General features: G+C 34.9%; 1 protein-coding gene across 12 annotated transcripts in view; it reads left to right on the top strand.

Annotated features, from left to right (window-relative positions):
- Positions 1-20,063, top strand: part of fbn2 (fibrillin 2) — a 168,163-nt gene that overhangs the window by 105,808 nt on the left and 42,292 nt on the right. For 10 of the 12 annotated variants that reach the window (XR_015500924.1, XR_015500923.1, XR_015500921.1 and 7 more), the window contains 9 exons: positions 3,797-3,952; positions 5,643-5,711; positions 6,879-7,004; positions 8,723-8,848; positions 9,056-9,208; positions 14,256-14,324; positions 14,410-14,535; positions 17,219-17,344; positions 19,129-19,254. Coding sequence is in view for 8 of the 12 variants with exons in the window: in XM_087270314.1 (XP_087126440.1) it covers positions 3,797-3,952; positions 5,643-5,711; positions 6,879-7,004; positions 8,723-8,848; positions 9,056-9,208; positions 14,256-14,324; positions 14,410-14,535; positions 17,219-17,344; positions 19,129-19,254 (1,077 nt within the window). In the remaining 4 variants the exon portion in view is untranslated. Of the gene's footprint in view, positions 1-3,796; positions 3,953-5,642; positions 5,712-6,878; positions 7,005-8,722; positions 8,849-9,055; positions 9,209-10,154; positions 10,511-14,255; positions 14,325-14,409; positions 14,536-17,218; positions 17,345-19,128; positions 19,255-20,063 lie in introns of those variants that run through there. The other 2 variants (XM_087270319.1, XM_087270318.1) reach the window with 1 other exon arrangement.

Here is a 20,063-nt window from a genome sequence, read left to right as displayed (position 1 = left end):
AAAAAAAATTAAACATATATATATATATATATATATATATATATATATATATATATATATATATATATATATATATATATATATACAGTTGAAGTCAGAATTATTAGCCCTCTTTTGATTTTTTTTTCTCTTTTAAATATTTCCCAAATGATGTTTAACAGAGCAAGAAAATTTTCACAGTATGTATAATATTATAAGTATAATATTTTTTCTTCTGGAGAAAGTCCTATTTGTTTTATTTCGACTAGAATAAAAGCAGTTTTTAATTTTTTTAGGACAAAATTATTAAGCCCCTTTAAGCTAATTTTTTTTCAGTAGTCTACAAAACAAACCATCGTTATAGAATAACGTGCCTAATTACCCTAACCTGCCTAGTTAACCCAATTAACCTAGTTAAGCCTTTAAATGTCACTTTAAGCTGTATAGAAGTATCTTGAAAAATATCAAGTAAAATGTTATTTACTGTCATCATGGCAAAGATAAAATAAATCAGTTATCAGAAATAAGTTTTTAAAACTATTATGCTTAGAAATGTGCTGAAACAATCTTCCCTCCATTAAACAAAAATTAGGGGAAAAAATAAACAGGAGCGTTAATAATTCAGGGGGGCTAATAATTCTGACTTCAACTTTATATATATATATATTGTTTGTATCCATCAAAGATAAACAAAGCAAAATACAGTAAAAACACTCTAAGGGCTCTATTTTGACGGTCCATGCATAAAACGCAGGTTGCAAACGCGTTCAGGGTATGTCAGAACGCATTTTTTATAATTTACGAACGGGAAAATCCGCTTTGCGCCGTGGCGCATGGTCTAAAAGGGTTGAGTTTATTTTCTTAATGAGTTATAGATGTGTTTTGAGAATAAACCAATCAGAGTCTCATCTGCCATTCCCTTTAAGAATCAGCTGCGTCGCGCCTAAAGCACATTCGCTATTTACAGGACGTAAAGTAAGTCTAAGTGGAAAAACTGAGCATTTCACCACCAAACAGTTAACAGTTTTTTAACAGAAAACTGTTAAACAGAGCATCTACTGCGTGAGAATGAGAGATAATGGATCACTTTGACTTTCGCTCTTGGATAGGGAAACCTTTACGCACAGACATCAATTAGTCTATAAATAAATACTTTTGTTTGTTAAGCGCAAATATTCGTTTCAAAACTATTTCTAAATTCAGTTCTAATTTCCAGCAAACGAATAAATGAAAATATTAACGAAGTGTGCTCAAAAACCTGAGTTATATCCTAAAACACATGATGTGCCCCTTATGGTGTAAAACCTGACAGGTGGGCAAATCTAAGCTTGTTTTTAGTAAAACAAATATAAATATGGATATAATAAATAATACTGCTAATAATAATAACATTATACAAAAGCAAATTGTTATGAATGAACTGAAAAAGCCTCCCGAGAAGAAGAAGACATAAAAGCAGTGATTTTTTATTTTCATATAGGCTAGAAAATAATATGTTTTGTAATATTTTAATCCTTTATATTTATATCCTATATCTATTCTTATTATATCCTATATATATCCTTAATATTTAATTTTTTTCATATGTAAAGATATTTGCCTATTGCTCTCTTGTGCGTATTAAGAAGTGTGTAAGCGAGGAGCAACTCTGCGCCAGAGTTTAGACCGGGTTTGTTTTGGTCTAATGAAAAATCTATTATAGTTTCTCAAAATAGCAACGCACCAGCTGCCCGCCTCAGAACGCCTTCCTTTTTAGACCAGAACGCCTATGGGCGCACAAATGAGTGCTAATGCATTTGCTATTTAAACAGCGTAGCGCAACGCCTCAAAACGACTCTTGCGGCAAGCTTAAACTACCAAACAAGTATTGCGCCGCGCCTTGCGCCACATTGCGCCAGGTATATGATAGGGCCCTAAGTCTGTTGAAACACATCGATCTGAAGGCGGTTCTTTTTTAGAATATTATTGGAGTCCGCTGACTGTAGTGATAAAAACACTCACACTCGTGTTATAAAACACTAATTTTGACAACTATGCTGATATTTTAAAGAGTTTACATAGTTTGTGAATCAACGGAGATGTGAGAGATGTGATACGTTACCTTTACATTTGTGTGATGGTTTGCTTTATACAGCTGAGCAAGTAGTCCTAGTTGACATGCAGCCACGGTTAAGTCTGTTTTTTACATTGAGACATTGAGAACCGAAGACCGAAGTAATCAATAACAGATAACGAGAAATGCCATTAAACCAATCATTTTATATAAAACATATTTAATAATGAAATGAAATAATTATAGAATTAATTTAATAAAAATTAATGTTAAGTTTTAAATTAAAATTTTACATTTTAAGGCCCACCTGCAGGATCGCTGAGGCCCACCGGTTGAGAATCCCTGATTTAAAGCAATTTGATTAACCCAGAAAAAAGTTCAGTGGCTCTAGTAGTCGTTTCCTGACATTTTCCTACAGTAGTTGCATCTTACAGCAAAAGCCATGGTCCACAGAGAGCTTCCAAAGCATCAGAGGTATCTCATTGTTAGAACGTATCAGCCAGGACAAGGGTACAGAAAAGACATTGTAACAGTGAAGACCGTCATCATCAAGAGGAGACAATATGGCACAACAGTGTCATTACCGAGAACTGGACATCCTTTCAATATTGATGAAGAGACGAAAGAAAACTAATCAAAGAGGCTTCCAAGAGGCCTACAGCGACATAAAAGAGTTGCAGAAACTTCTGGCAAGTACTGGCTGTGTAATACATGTAACAATAATTTCCTGTAATCTTCATATGTCTATGCTATGGGGTAACATGGCAAGACGGAAGCCTTTTCTTACAAAGAATATCCAGGCCCGGGTTGAATTCTCCCTAGAGCATGTGTGAAAAGGTGTTTTTTCTTTTTGGTCATAACTTCAAAAGGTATGTTTGGCGCAAAAACAACACTGCGCATCAATAAAGAAACACCATACCCACGGAGAAGCATGGTAGTGGCAGCATGCTTTAGGGATGCTTTTCTTTGGCTGGAGCTGGTGTCTTAGTAAAGATGAAGAGAATTTTGAACAGAGCTAAATACCAGTCAATACTACGAGAAAACCTTCAAGCTTCTGCTAGGAAGCTGAAGATGAAGAGGAACTTCATCTTTCAGCATGATAACTATCATAAGCACACATCCAAATCAAAAAGGGAATGGCTTCACCAGAAGAAAAATTCACGTTTTGGAATGGCCCAGCCACAACCCAGACTTGAATCCCATTGCAAATCTGTGGAGTTATCTAAAGAGGACTGTGCACAGGAGATGTCCTTACAATCTGACAGATTTGAAGCAGTTTTCCGAAGAGGAAAGGGCAAATATTATAATATATGGCCAAATCAAGATATGCCATGCTGATAGACTTGTATCCAAAAAGACAGTGCTGTAATAACTAAAATCAAGTGGTGCTTCAACAGAGTATTACTTTAAAGGTCTACAAATTATTGCAATTTCATTATTTTAGTTTTTTGATTTTTAGTTCACCACATCTAAAAGATTTGAATTAGTTTTTTTATGCATTTGTACAGGTTATAGTTTACATTTAAGGTGGAAAACGTTCTAAAGTGATTTATTGTTGATTTTTTACAACACAGAAACCTCGCACCTTTGCTTTTCATCTCCACTGTAATTTAATTGTTTTTACAAATTTAAGTGGATTAAACGTAAAACAATTAAGTTGTCCCATAAAAAACAAGAATTGTCTTCATTGTATGTATCTATTTTATGCCATTCATATTTTCTTCATTGTTTATTGAAATAGTTGTTCTCTATTTCATGTGCCAGACACCCGGGTTGGAAACTGTTTTCTGGAGGTGGCGTACCATAGTAAGCTGGCATGTAGTGCTGAAATTGGATTTGGAGTCAGTCGTTCCTCATGTTGCTGTTCTCTGGGACGGGTGTGGGGTTACCCATGTGACCACTGCCCTACACTCAACACCTGTATGTAATTCTGCAGTAATACGTAATAGTTAAATTTTCTTCAAATGGCAATAGTTCAATCATGTTTTATGTCAGAACTTTGGTACTGGTATATATTATTACGGCTGTGGCAGCTTTTGCATATACCATATACCACATTTTGCATATATTTCTTAATAATACGGTATAAAATATTGCTATTTGTTATGATCAAATTGAAATCATTATCACTAAAATTATAGCTTTAAATTATAGTAAATTTTAATATACTTACTATTTACTCACCCCCAAGCCTTTATAAGTTTCTTTCTTTTGTGAAACACAAAAGAAAATATTTTTAAAAATGTTAAAAACATGTAACTATTGACTTACAATTAATTTGAAGAAAGCTGAAATCCTTTTACAATTGATTTCCATAATAAACGAAAAATGTTCTTAACATGTTAAATGTTTTTAACATTTTTTAAAATATATTCTTTTGTGTTTAACTTAAAAAAGAAACTCATAAATGTTTGAAACAGGTAAAGGGTGAGTAAAAGTTGACAGAATTTTCATTTTGCATCTCTTCAAAATATTCTCGGCTTAGTCCCTTTATTAATCTGGGCTCGCCACAGCGGAATGAACCACCAACTTATCCAGCACATGTTTTAAGCAGCGGATTACCTTCCAGCTTCAACCAATCACTGTGAAACATCCATATACACTCATTCACACACACATATACAATTTATCTTACCCAATTCACCTATACCGCATGTCTTTGGACTTTGGAAACTGGAGCACCCAGAGGAAACCCGCGCGAACACAGGAAGAACATGCAAACTCCACAGAGAAATGCCATATGTCCCAGCCGAGGCTCGAACCAGCAACCTTCTTGCTGTGAGGCGATTGTGCTACCCACTGCACCACCGCACCACCCTCTTCAAAATATTAGTTCAAATAAAATACATCAAATATTTGTCTTCAAAACACAAATCTAAGAGCTCCCTCATCCTCCATAGACGTCGCTCAAAAGTCCAGAAAGGTACCAAAATCCCCTTCAAAATGGATTACATACCTTGGCTGGGTCAGTTGGCGTTTCTTTGTGGAGTTTGCATGTTCTCCGGATGTTCCGGTTTCCCCCACAGTCCAAAGACATGCGGTACAGGTGAACTTGGCAGGCTAAATTGTCCGTAGTGTATGAGTGTGTGTGTGTGAAGGTTTCCCAGAGATGGGTTGCGGCTGGAAGGGCATCCACTGCGTAAAAATGTGCTGGATAAGTTGGCGGTTCATTCCGCTGTGGCGACCCCGGATTAATAAAGGGACTAAGCCAACAAGAAAATGAATGAATAACCTTACGCATCTTCTGCGTAAAACATATACAGGATGAGTTGGCGGTTCATTCCCCTGTGGCGACCCCGGATTAATAAAGGGACTAAGCCGAAAAGAAAATGAATGAATACATTGAAAATATATTCTCCTAATTAAACAGAAATTAGAAAATGTTTGTAAAACACAACACTATATGCTGTACAAAAACCTATATAAAGTGTACTTTTTTTCAGTTAACTTCTTTTAAAATCTATATTAATTTATAGTTGTTTTAGTCACCTGTGTTATATAATTCAATACCTTTTTGAGGCAATACCATTCCTGCGCTTTTTCATACTGAGCAACATGGATGAATATGCAAATAATAATTATCTAATTTATTGTATCTATGTTTCTCTAGCGGAATATAACACACTCTGTCCTGGAGGAGAGGGGTTCAAACCCAACCCTGTCACCATCATCTTGGAAGGTAATCAACTAGTTATTAGACTAACACAATGCACTGCTGAACATACTTTCATGTATAAGCACTGAAGCAATAAAATAACAAAGGATGGTTTATACTGAGAATGAATAAAGACTGAGAATAAATAAAGACTAGAGATACATTCAGTAGTGCATTACAATACACCCTTGAGTATCATTTTTTTAACAGTTACTGTGTAATTAAATATTATACTTCATAATATTTAAATTTTGATTTAGATTAGAATATTTTGTTTCTAAAAGTGCCATAGAGTGCATTGATTTATTGTGTTAAATTGTATTCTCTTATCATATGCTCATTTATAACCACAGGAATTACCCCTAGAATAAAAAGCTCCGCTTTGACCATATTTGGAATGGTCAAGGATATTAATGAGCTCTTCTCTAATGCTCTGTAGCTAATTACCCCTTGCGTTTTTTCCCCTCTTCTCTCAAATGTTTTTTTGTAGAATTTTATTTGTGACGTCAAATTTTAATGCATAAATCATAATATATACTGCATGTTTGGTAGTTGTAATACATGAATAGATTAACTAATAAAGAAATAGTTGGCTAATTTATATTTTAATACATTTATAATTAAATATAGACAGGCAGACCTATAGATGGATAGACGGACGGACGGACGGACGGACGGACGGACGGACGGACGGACGGACGGACGGACGGACGGACAGACAGACAGACAGACAGACAGACAGACAGACAGACAGACAGACAGACAGACAGACAGACAGACAGACAGACAGACAGACAGACAGACAGACAGATAGATAGATAGATAGATAGATAGATAGATAGATAGATAGATAGATAGATAGATAGATAGATAGATAGATAGATAGATAGATAGATAGATAGAAGCAGAAGTCATGAATGGAGATGCTTTCAAAACATCAGCTGTATACCAGCTGGATACAGTTTGTCTTGGAATTACAGAAACCACACTTTAATACCCTGGAAAAGGGTTTCTTTTTCTCACTGGATTTCCTGGATATTGCAGGCGCCAGGGAGCTGCCATCAATATGCAAAGACTTTCTGACCTTCTTGTAGAGGCAGGATGAAATGTTTTTTCTTTTCTTTTTTGCATCTTTGTTTATTTCTTTTGAATTGTGTTTATTTTTTTCTTCTTTTTTTTTCTTGTTGTCAGATATCGATGAGTGTCAGGAGCTGCCCGGCCTCTGTCAGGGTGGAAACTGTGTTAACACATTCGGAAGTTTCCAGTGTGAATGTCCAGCCGGATTCTACCTTAACACACAGAGCCGCATCTGTGAAGGTGAGAGAGGTTCACTTACGCTTTTTTTAACAGAGAGACGCTCAAGAGCAGGGGCGTAATTTTCACTAAGGGACCACTTTTCAAAGTCCTGTTTGTGTCCCCCCACTTTTACTGTTTTTCTCTGTCGCTTTAGTGCATTTGCACAACAGTGAATGCATTCCTCAAAACAATTAGTACAAACTGCAAAACCTAGTTGATAACCTGCAAAAGCGTGTCACTTGCTCAAAATGGATAGCTCATTCCTCAAAACGCAAGTATTCATGTCAAAGTGTCAGTGTCATCAAGATGAAAAGTCCTGACACCATTGTTTATCAACCAAGATATTCATATGGCTTTGTACACTTACAGTACTTTGTCATGTTTTCATTATGACAATTTACTTTGTAATTGTTTTTCAATGCAAAAAAGTCTGATTTTAGTGACACTTCCTGAAAATGCTGAAAATGCTCAAGACTATATACTATTTGCACAGCCATCACTGTATTTAATGTGGTATCTGAGTGAAACACACTGAATATGCATGTTTCACATTTTTACTGCATATGCTTCTTTTTACTTTATTCACAGCATTGTGCAAAAGAATAAATACAACCTTATTTGCAACAAGCATAAACATCCTTTGGGGACGCAGTGGCGCAGTAGGTAGTGCTGTCGCCTCACAGCAAGAAGGTCCCTATAAATAAATAGCATATACATATACAGTAAAATGTGAAACATGCATATTCAGTGTCTTGTACTCAGATACCTCAATAAATGCAGTGATGTCTAACCTTACTGTAGTTTTCAAATGGCTGTGCAAATAGTATAGAGTGCCGTTTTGAGCATTTTCAGGAAGTGTCACCAAAACTTTTTTGCATTGGAACAAACATACAGAGTAAACTGTCATAATGAAAACATGACAGCCATTTGACTATCCTGTTCATAAACAATGGTTTCAGGACTTTTCATCTTGATGACACTGACACTTGATTGACATGAATACTTGCGTTTTGAGGAATGAACTATCCATTTTGAGCAAGTGACACGCTTTTGCAGGTTATCAACTAGGTTTTGCAGTTTGTACTAATTGTTTTGAGAAATGCATTAACTGTTGTGCAAATGTAAATATTGTTGGGAGAAATGCACTAAAGCGACTGAGAAAATCTGTAATACCGTAAATTGTGACCTAAACTAAAGTGTTATTGATGGATGAATTGTTAATGACAACTTGAATGGAAAAGGAAGATGTGAGTCTGTTGATTCTGTATATTAGCTCAGGAAAGAATATAATCATATTTTCTGTCAAACCAAGTATGTCTACACTTGATGTTTAGGAATTTGTACTGCACAGGATGTTAGTACCATCAATCCACTTTAAATGTTTATTTTTTTATGAACTAAGGGTGTTTTTATAAGATTATTATGTTAAAACGAGCATTTTAATATGATTAGGCTACACACTGTAAAGCAAAATGTAAAACATAAAGGAATTAAGTTGACTTACCAGTTTTTACAAATTTAAGTGCATTGAAAATTAACATTAAGTTGCCTCCCTGAAAATATCAAGATGTTTGTTGTTTCAGCTCATTTTAATTAAGTAGTTTGAACAAACAGCAAAATTTTGAGTCCATTTTAACTCTATATTAGCTTATTTTATTTTTAGAGGTTGTGTCACCATTGAAGTATATGGAAATGTAGAAAATTCTATTTCTTTTCTTCCTGTAATATATCTCTTTCAGATATCGATGAGTGTGTGCTCAGTTTGGGGGTTTGTGGTCCAGGCACCTGCTACAACACACTGGGAAACTACACTTGTGTCTGTCCACAGGAATACATTCAGGTGAATGGAGGACACAGATGCATGGGTGAGTGTGTCTTCACAGAGGAACAATAGAATCACTTTATTATCAATTACTGACTTTTATTTACATTTTAAATATCTGTGTAGTTTAGTGACTACATTTTCAATGTCTTTGCGGTTTAATGACTAAATATTGATTCTTATTTACAGTGACCGTATATATGTTTTTAAAAAAAATGCATCTAAGTTTGTTGGATTGGTGTTGTTTTAGATATGAGGAAAAGTTTGTGCTATCGCAGCTACAATGGCAGTGCCTGTGAACATCAGCTCAACTTTAACATCACACACCGATTGTGTTGCTGTTCCTACAATGTGGGAAAAGCCTGGAACAAGCCATGCCATGCCTGCCCGATACCTGGAACTGGTAAGCACACACATTTACTTACTCTAACTGTAATGAGGTAGAATTTCATCTGATGGTTTGCACAAAAACTTTTAATTGTTAAAAATAACATCAAGGGCCCCGTCATACTCTCGATGCAATAAAGGGCAAGACGTATATGGCAAGATTTGTTGCTATTTTCAGACCAGCGCAACCCTAATTTTCACGTATTGCGCCACGTTGTTTAAATAGCAAATCCGTTTGTGCCACATTGTGCACTCATAGGTGTTCTGGTCTAAAAAAAGGTGTGTTAAGGCGAATTGTTGGCGCATTGCTATTTTGAGGAACTGAAATAGACTGCGTTATAGACCAACTAAAAGCTGGTCTTAAGTACTACGCAGAGTGTGTTAGTCATGCACCTATGCAGATCCAAACGCTGACACATTGCTTATTAAACACAGGATATACAGCAATACACAAATCAAAAGCAATACAAAAATAAAAGTATCGACGCTGTTTTTCAGTCTTCATAAAGCACATAAACACTGTTATTTTCTCAATAAAATTCATGTTAGCCTTTTAGCTATGAAGCTAGAGTCACCAGCCGGCAGACAGAAGCCCTGCCCATCACGCGAGTCCACGTCTGGTCTGAAGTGAATTTGACGCGCGAATGAAGCGGATTTGACGCGCGAATGAAGCGGGGCTTGACGCGCGAATGAAGCAAGTTAACTCAAATGTTCACGCGGCTATTTACGCACGAATAGCGCGATGTATCCGCATGTTTTGCGTCTGGTGTGAACGCAGCATTAGAATTATAAGGTTCTATCTGACATTTTTGTCAAAACACCAGAAAGACAAAATCACACAAAATCAGAGTCAGCTAAATAATGCTGCACCACACAGAACTGAGATGTGCGTAAATGTGATGGTTTAGAAGCATTTCTTGACTTTGAGATTCATTTATTTATTAATTTTCTTTTCTGCTTAGTCCCTTTATTAATCCAGGGTTACCACAGCGGAATGAACCGCCAACTTATCCAGAATATGTTTTACGCAGCGAATGACCTTCCAGCTGCAACCCGTCTCTAGGGAAACACCCATACACACTCAATCACACACATACACAATGGCCAATTTTAGCTTACCCAATTCACCTGTACCGCACGCATTTGGACATATATTTCAAACTCCACACAGAAATGCCAACTAACCCAGCTGAGGCTCGAACCAGCGACTTTCTTATTGTGAGGCAATTGTGTATGTCACCGACAACGACATTGAGATGAAATGTTAAATTTTACATTGTTTAAAAAGAACTGAATAATAAAAAAATTATAAATGAAATGTGAAATATATTTATTTGTTTACACATAGTCAGTGAAACACTTTTCAGTGTTTATTAAACTCATTTGCTCATCGTCTGTTTCTTTTAAAGTCTTTAAATTTCTAACTATTATTAAGCCTTGAAGGGCAAATACTTAATTTAATTCATGGGGCATATAATTAAATAAATATAATTCAGTAATTCATATGAAGCATAACATTTTATAAATATTAACATATTAATTAGATAAAATTAACAGCTGCACTTTAAAAAAATATTTAGCTCAGCCTTGCATGCTTAATTTGAACAAGAAAATATATTCATCCTAAAACATGAAATAAATGTTACAGAAACCAAGAAATTGAAATTGCAAATCGAATCATGTGTTTTCAATATAGCAGCGCGCTGATACAACAGCTTTTATGAGGAGACTGTGTTATTCCAATTCCGATTTAGATTTTAAAAGATGAAGTTCGATGTAGTGCATGAGCCTGCCGACTGTAATTGAATGGCAAATGAAAATGTCCCTTAGCTCAAAACTCTGCATTATAAGAAAATGAAAACACACTGTACCTACAGTCGGTAGTGTAACAATGCATTCATAGCGTTTTTTTTTTTTTTTTTTTTTTTTTTGTGCATCAACTTTACTTTGAGTCCAGTTTTCTATATATTAAACGGCAACTCTATTTCATGCAAGATGAAAGTTAAACAGCATGCTGTTCAGTTCACAATATATGCCATGACATGATATAAATAGAACTAGAAGAGATGAAAAAGAGACGTTCAAGACCTTGAGTATGGTGAGGATGAAAGAATGACAGCTTTTAAAAGTGTCTGAGAGACACTCAGAGACTCCTTTGTTTGCACAGTAGGCCTACTTTGTGTTTTATTTGCTAATGTAAGCTATTTTTTAAAGATTAACACAATGTATAAAACTATACATTATTAATATTACTTTATACTATATGTCTGATAAGCTTTTATATAAATGGACATTGATTTTCCTCAATGTTTTACTTTGTTCTACTAGCAGTACACCAAAATATTTGAATTGATATTATTTTTATTTACATTTTGCACATAGCAAATGATAACAAGGGAAATAGGTTTTTATTCACTTTATTTTAATCAGAATATTTTGCACTGTACATTTTACACTCGCTACATTATTTGAATCTGACAAGATTAGTTTGCAATGTTTACATTGTTCTATGTACATTAAATGGGCCACAGTGGACTGTTGCCACAGTGGAATGAATCACCACTTACTTGGCAGATTTCTGTATTTTTAATTTTAGGTGGTTTGTGTTTTATGTTTGGTAAAATAATCTCTAATTGCTTCTTTAGTGATTTTTAACTAAATACACTCTTGTCCCAATTGGTGGATTTAGAAGTTTTTGCAAAAAAAGCACAAGTGGATTAAGCTGTTTTTGACGCAAAAGAAAATGTACCTTGTTAAAAAACAAACAATTGTCTAAAGTGACATTTATGAAAAAAAAGTTATTTTATTTACTAGCTAATAACCTTATTATATTATATCAGAGGAACCTAATAGAAAATGCTCATTTACAAGATAAGAGGTTTGATGGATTTAGAGGGTTTTGCATCTGAACTCTTCATATGCATATTTATATTTGTTTTAGTAAAACAAGTTTAGATTTGTCCACGTGTCGGGCTTTGGAGACTTATGTATCATCTTATGGGGCATAAGAATAGGATGTATGTTTGGATTAAAATTTGCTGGAAGTTAAAATTGAATTTAGAAATAGTTTTAAAACAAATCTTTGTGCTTAACAACCGAAATTAAATATGTAGGCTATAGATGTCTACAGTGGAGTGAGTACAACACTGTTTCCTTATCCACGAAAGTAAAGAAGTAAAGTAAAGATGCATAAGGTCTGTTTAACTGTTTTCTCACTAGTGAAGCATTCAGGTTTACTAAGTCTGCCATGTAAATAGCAAATGCGCCAGGGCACGACAGAACTGACTCCTAAAGGGAATGGGAGATGAGACTCTGATTGGTTTATTCTCAAAACACACCCTTAACTCATTAAGCCTAACCCTTTCAGTCCATGCGTAAGGGCGCAAATCGTATTTTTCCATCCTTAAAATAGCCAAAGTGGATTTGGACTCACTCACTGGATGTTTATTTATGCATTTAAGTATTATAGAATTAAAAAGACTTGGCATATTTAAAAATATTTCATATTTTCTTATTTATAAATCAGAAAAAGAATCGGGTGAAAATGGCCACTTAGCATTAGCATATCACAGCATTAGTACTTTTTTTTACAGTTACCGCTCAAAAAATATAACTTTGTTTCAGTGGTTTGTGGCGAAAAATTTCATCCAGTGCAGTTTTATTTCCATTTTGTTAGGTATACTCTCTGTGTGTTCTATTGTCAGAGAAAACATTTTAAAAGATTCAGTAATAATAGAAATTTAAGCTCACTCAAATCACTAATGATTGAAGATAAAAATACTTTCCCAAATGTCCCTACAGAGAGTTTCTAATAGTCTAGTCTAGCAAGACAAAGGACTCTCATGCCACCACTACATCTCAATCATTATTGTATATTAAAGATAGGACATTTTGTTTGATAGTAAATGCACTAAAATAAAGGATGGAGCAATGTGCTACATTTTTTCCTCCTTTTTTTATTTTGCAATGTAAAAAAAGCATGCAACCACAGCCTGCAAACACTGTATTGCGCCTATCTGACAACTGCAGAATTCCCAGTGGACAGTTGTGGATTGGGCAGCAGCTCCACTTCCAGAAACATATTCAGACAGGATGCATAAAGCACAATTCTCTCATTTATTTCATAAATGGAAACCAGTAGTTTCAGTAATGGTGAAGCGACAGTCAGTATGTGTATATGGAGTATGTGGTGTTCATACACTCGAAATATAACCCCGTTTGCGCATACACAATGTGTCGGTAAAAAATACAGACAGTTAAAGTCAGAATTATTAGCACGCCTTTTTTTCTTTCTCAAGTATTTCCCAAATAATGTTTAACAGAGCAAAGAAATTTTCACAGTATGTCTGATAATATTTTTTTCTTCTGAAGAAAGTCTTATTTGATTTATTTTGGCTAGAATGAAAGGAGTTTTTAATTTTTAAAAACCATTTTAAGGTCAAAATTATTAGCCCCTTTAAGCTATTTTTTTCCGATAATCTACAGAACAAACCATTGTTATACAATAACTTGCCTAATTACCCTAACCTGCCTAGTTAACCTAATTAACCTAGCCTTTAAATGTCACTTCTGTTAAATCAGTTATTAGAAATTAGTTACTGAAAAAAAATCCCCTTTACGTTTAACAGAAATTGGAAACAGGGGGGCTAATAATTATGACTTCAACTGTGTATGATTAATATATGGGACATGTTAATGTGTTTAATAGGCTACAAAGTTTTTCATGCTGTTTTAGTTCATTATTAGATTATGTTATGTTCGGTTTTTACCTTAAATATCTTTTCTTTTGTATCTGGCTTTAGAATTCACATTCTGCAGCAGCAAAAGTCATCACTTTTTCAGTTGATTTGTGGAAAGTTATGTGTTTTGAGGACATTTTGGATGTATCTCAGGTCGTTTATAACCTGATTCTTCTGCTCATTCAGCTCCTGCAAAAATGTGAGGTGCAGTAGATTAAAATACGAGGAACGGAGGACACAAAAGTGCTCACTGTCAATAGAAATCATGTAACTCCCACTGCAAAAAATGCATACTGCAGTGCATAATGTACCCTGTTTTTTTAGATGACTACAGCAGTCTTTGTGGCAGTGTGACTGGATTCTGGATCAACATTGCAACTGGAAAGCCAAAAGGTAACAACAAATTTGCCGCACAGTGAAATTTCAATTGAAATAGGAATTGTTTCACTTCATATTTAATGGTTTTGATTTTTTCTAGATATTGACGAATGTCATGAAATCCCGGGAGTTTGTGCTCATGGTGTGTGTATAAACCACATGGGCAGTTTCCACTGCGAGTGTCCCACTGGCTTCCTTTATAATGACCTGCTGCTCATCTGTGAAGGTGTGATGGCTATTTTCTCTATAGGGGTTTGCTCAATCACAACATGTTTTTGCATTACACTGTGCTGCATTTTTGTATAAACATGCTAGGAAGGCAATGTTGCTTGTCTTTTGCAGTATCTTGACTTGACAGCATTTAAGAAATGGCTTAACCATCAGTTCATGTTGAATGAATGCATTTTCAAATGCAAAGGATGGTCCAGTTAAATATTTGATAGCTACTTAGTTGATTTACAGGTAAATACCTGGACTAAAGCCCAAGATAATGAATTGTTGATCATTCATGTAGAAAAAATTTTGGTGTGTCATTCACAGCCTTTTTGGCCCTCAGCAAACACAGGATAATCTAAAAAAACTATTTCACCGGCAAGATTCTTGAGCAGTTCCACCATTCTTAAGTATTTAATACATGTACAATTCCAGTCATATCATATATCCACATCATACTGATCACACTTTTGGTATGGAATGCCACAAGGCTCAGTTCTAGGACCCTTTACATGCCATCTTTGGAAGAAACCAAAGACTGATATAGTTGTGAATGTCGTATATGTGTGGATATAGTTGTGTCCTAATATGACTGAGCGCCATATTTTCTTGGAGATTGAAGGAAAATTAAAATTCAAAAAACAAAATGTGTAGTTGATATAAAAGTTTGAACTACTAACTTTAATATGCCAGAATTGTGGTTTGCTTTTTTATATGCTGTACATATTTGCTATTTAAAGGTGCAGTAGGTGATCTTCCGCAATGCTAACCTTTTATTATCAATCTCTGAACTACAGTCCCTCCCCTGCCATCCAGAGCCACGCCTCCTGAAACACGACCATGTGCACTTTAAATATGACAGCAGACGCCTTTCTCATGTGTTGAGCTAAAGCAATTAGTGCTTGTCCGGCGGCGTGCAGGAGTTACACTCATTACTAAGCCATACTTGCATGCTATTTCAGACCGAATATTCAGAGTAGCATGTTAAACAATATAGGGAGCGCATAACAGACTGTCATTGTTCAGAAATGAACCAGTGTTATGTGAATATAAAACAAACTTTACCTCATTAAAGCAGGTTAGGTGGAATAAAGCTATTTCTGATGTTTTGTTGTTAAACTAAATACATTCTTCTATATTGATGCTGTAAAATGTCCCTTTTGAAACTGAAAATAGTCACATCGATATTAATTCAGTTTTTAAAAAAGTTTTGATACAGCATGTTTGTACCACTCACTCGCTCTCTCTTTCTCTCTCTCTCTCATGAACGCGCAGCGCGTGTTTGCACAAACGGCGGATCTGTGTTCAAACGGCTGCACAGTAGTTCAGATCTGCACTTGCTGACAGACAGTTTGAGCTACTTATCAGAATTATGGGAGATGTTGTCCTGACACTATTTAATTAGATTAATTTTTTTTTGTTTTATGGCTTACCCAGAATATGAAAATACATATAAATATATTTAGATAATTTACTTTAATAAAAACTATTGGAATGTGAAGAGACTTTTAGCCGGTTAAACTCCGCGGACACGGTAACGGGTCTATGACGTCATCGGCTTTCACTTTAAGATTTAAAGGGCTAGCATTGCACCAGTCCCCCGTTAGGGGTTTCGTTTGGAAGCGTAGAATCTATATTTTATGCACATATGCATCACTTGAGTTAAGTTGGTTTGTATTCTACCGTACAAAATGTATTTACACTTAAATACACAGTATTTTGTATACCAGAGCTGGGTATTTTACATTGGTCATTCATATGACATATGTACAAGTTATAGCTCAAATGAAAGCTCTTGCCGTTGCTCATACAGTTCTAGCATTCTTTTTACTAAATTATATTCACATATCAAACAGTTGTCGAATGAATCACAGTGATTTCATGGCGCAAAAGTGAAAACAATACATTTATGATCACTAAGCAGCCCCAGATAGCACAGACAGCTGTCATCTCTTACCTTATGCTGTGCGCTTCAGAGCTATTTCTCCTTTGTTTTTGAGTTGATGTGCATAAGTAATCCTTTTATATGTCTGACGTGGTCCAAACACAGTGAATTATGTCTGATCAAACAAAAGAATAGTGAAATATGAAAACAATGATCAGTCCCTGTGGCTTGTAAAGCACCTCTCATCAGTTGGAATACAATAACTTTTGCATAGATTATGGTAGAGACATTTTTCTTTTTTCCTATGATTACACACATGTGCAGGAACCACCAAAATAATTACAGCACGCTAGACCACACAGAACCTAAAAGGAACACTTTCAAACTTGAGTTTATAAATATATATATATATATATATATATATATATATATATATATATATATATATATATATATATATATATATATATATATACAAAAGCGCCTCTTTTTTATGTGTTTATTATAACACAGACAACATATACAGATATTTTAAACACTTTCAAAAGTGTTTTTTGAAAATTCAAAGGGTTTTCTTTAAAATGATACCACATTTTTGCATTTACACTTTTGCATGTAGATTTGGGAAGCTTTTATATTTGGGTAGGCAAAATCCAGGCGGAAATCCCAAAACAATAGCAGATTTTACTGGTTAACCAGCACAACAAAAATTGTTTCTGAAGACAATCACCTACTGCACCTTTAACACATAATGCTAACACATATTAAAGCAATTATTAAGCATGTTTAGCGCTTTGTTTTATGTGTTCAGACATTGATGAATGCAGCAGCAGAGAGCCTGTGTGTCAGAGAAATGCAGACTGCATCAACCGTCCAGGCGGTTATCAGTGTGAATGTTCTGATGGGTATATACTCACACCTAATGGAGACTGTAATGGTAAGTTGACACACCTGTACTCGCTAATCAGGGTCTTACTAGGTATACTTGAAAAACACCCAGGCAGGTGTGTTGAGGCAAGTTGGAGCTAAACCCTGCAGGGCACCGGAACTCCAGGAGCGAGATTGGTGACCCCTGGTCTAGGCTATGTACATACAATTGCCACATTTAAAAACATTTTTAATCCAAACTCACTTTGTAACTTCAGTCAAGTGTCTACGATAAATTAATCTGTTAAATCAGTGATTCTCAAACTGTTGTACGTGTACCACTAGTGGTATGCGTGCATGCTTCTAGTAGTACGCGGAGGAATCACTGAGTAACAAAAAAAAAAAAAATGAATACAATTTTAATCATTTGATTTGTACAAAAATACCTAGAGCAGTGGTCCCTAACCCTTGGGCCACAGACGGGAACCGGTCTATAGATCAACTGGTACCGGACCACACAAAAAAATCATTAATTATTTCAGTTTTATTTGTAATCTGAGTCTAAACAATCATTTATTTTTTAAAATGTTTTATTTTGAAAAATGACCATGTTCTCTTGTTACATCTTGGTCACTTGAGGGCCAAAATTTAACCCACAGGCTAGCAGAATTAGTAAGAGCTGCAGCACGAAGCGCTTGCGTATTCCAGGCGTCCTCAGTTGAAAACATCTTAACTTTTCAGAATGCCACACCGCGAGTCATGTGATAAGAACCGACTGATCAGCTTCATATTTTTTTATAGAATATAATTTCAGTGAATGAATATGACTCTGCTTCGTTTTTGAACTGTGCAGTGCTGTAGCTGCTTAATTTGACCAACTACGCTACTTCATTTCATTACTGGTCATTATGGTGGTACTTGGAGAGATAATTTTTTTCTGAGGGTGTACTTGGTGAAAAAAGTTTGAGAACCACTGTGTTAAATGATTCCATAGTCATGCCATTAATCAATCAAAGCAGTTAAATCTTCTGTTCTAATGCAAAGCTCTGGAGATTTTCTGGGTTTCTTCATGGTTGGAGCTTCTGCACAAGAGAACTTTCTGGCTTTCGGAGAAGATTTACTACTGAACATACAACCATGCTTCCCTGACAAGATGCAGATGGCAATCACAGATATGAATCATGTTTGCCATTTTATTTTGATTAATAGCCCAGCCCAACACAGTGTCATTCATTCATTTTCTTTTCGGCTTAGTCCCTTCATTAATCAGGGGTCACTACAGCAGAATGAACTCCCAACTTATCCAGCATAAGTTTTTGCACAGTGGATGCCCTTCTAGCTGCAACCCGGCACTAGGAAACACCTATACACTCTCTCATTCACACATATACACTATGGCCTATTTAGCTTATTTAATTCAGCGCATGTCTTTGGACTGTGGGGGAAACTGGAGCACCCGGAGGAAACCCAGGCGAACACGAGAACATGCAAAATCCACACAGCAATGCCAACACAGCGTATTAACTGTTATTAGTGAAAAAGGATGGACATAGTTCTTTTTGCAGCTGACCATATTGTATATGCATTTTAGCATATTTATGCATTACTTATGTATTTTGTGTGTGAACACATCTGATTGTAATTTTTAAAATCTAAATTCTTGTTAATGTGTGCATTGTAAGTAGATCACAGATTGCATCCATACATTTATTAGTGTTGCCATGTCTTGCAAATTTACAATTTTTGTCAAATCTGACCTCAAATGTTTTACAGCTTAGATTAACCAAGTAATAAACCCTGTTGATCTGAATTTCACAAGACTATATTTCTGTTTCCATGATCACTGGTTTTCAGATCGTAATGAGTGCTTGGAGACACCCAGTGTGTGTCGTCATGGTGACTGTGTGGATATTCCAGGAGGGTATGAGTGCATGTGCCACACCGGATTTACAGTAACACCAAACCGCAGGATGTGTGTAGGTAAGACCTTTTCACATCTGCATCTACTTCATCAGGACCTGTCTTTTGTGAAGCTTGTCATTAAAACACTGAATTATGGCTGCTTGATATTGGAATATATATATATATATATATATATATATATATATATATATATATATATATATATATATATATATATATATATATATATATATATATATATATATATATATATATATATATATATATACCCACAGTCCTGCTGCTTTCAAGAGTTTAAGTTAAAAAAAAAAAAAAAAAAAAAAAAAATATATATATATATATATATATATATATATATATATATATATATATATATATATATATATATATATATATATATAATAATTTTGTAAACAGCAGCGGTTGCTGCTTTAACTGTTTGAATATTTATATTTGAGAATGTTTAGCTTTAACTTATTAATTATTATTATTATTATTATTATTATTAATTGGCCAAACATTAGCCGTGTGCCTGTGATCATCCTTTCATTATCACATACAGTATCTTTTTTACCTGCTTTCTTTTGCTTATAGGTATTTTTTACAATAACATTGCTTTAATATGAGATTAAGTCCCCATGTGTGTGTAGTTAACTGGTGATCTGGGACCTTTAACCAGGCCAGATTACTGTACATATTTTAGACACATGGCAATAATTATTTTTTCTATGTCACAAAAAAAAGTGAAATGAATGAGGAGGCATGTGGACATAACACAAAATCTAAATCAAGTCATTTTAGCATGTCAAAGTCAAACATATGTATATAAAATATATTTTTCCAACCACAAAATTGTGGCTAGTGAA

The sequence above is a fragment of the Danio rerio genome, chromosome 10, assembly GCF_052040795.2.
Source record: "Danio rerio strain M-AB ecotype USA chromosome 10, GRCz13ab, whole genome shotgun sequence".
NCBI classification, from domain to species: domain Eukaryota; kingdom Metazoa; phylum Chordata; class Actinopteri; order Cypriniformes; family Danionidae; genus Danio; species Danio rerio.
Note: the sequence above shows the minus strand (reverse complement) of the source record. Positions and strands in the feature narration are given on the sequence as shown.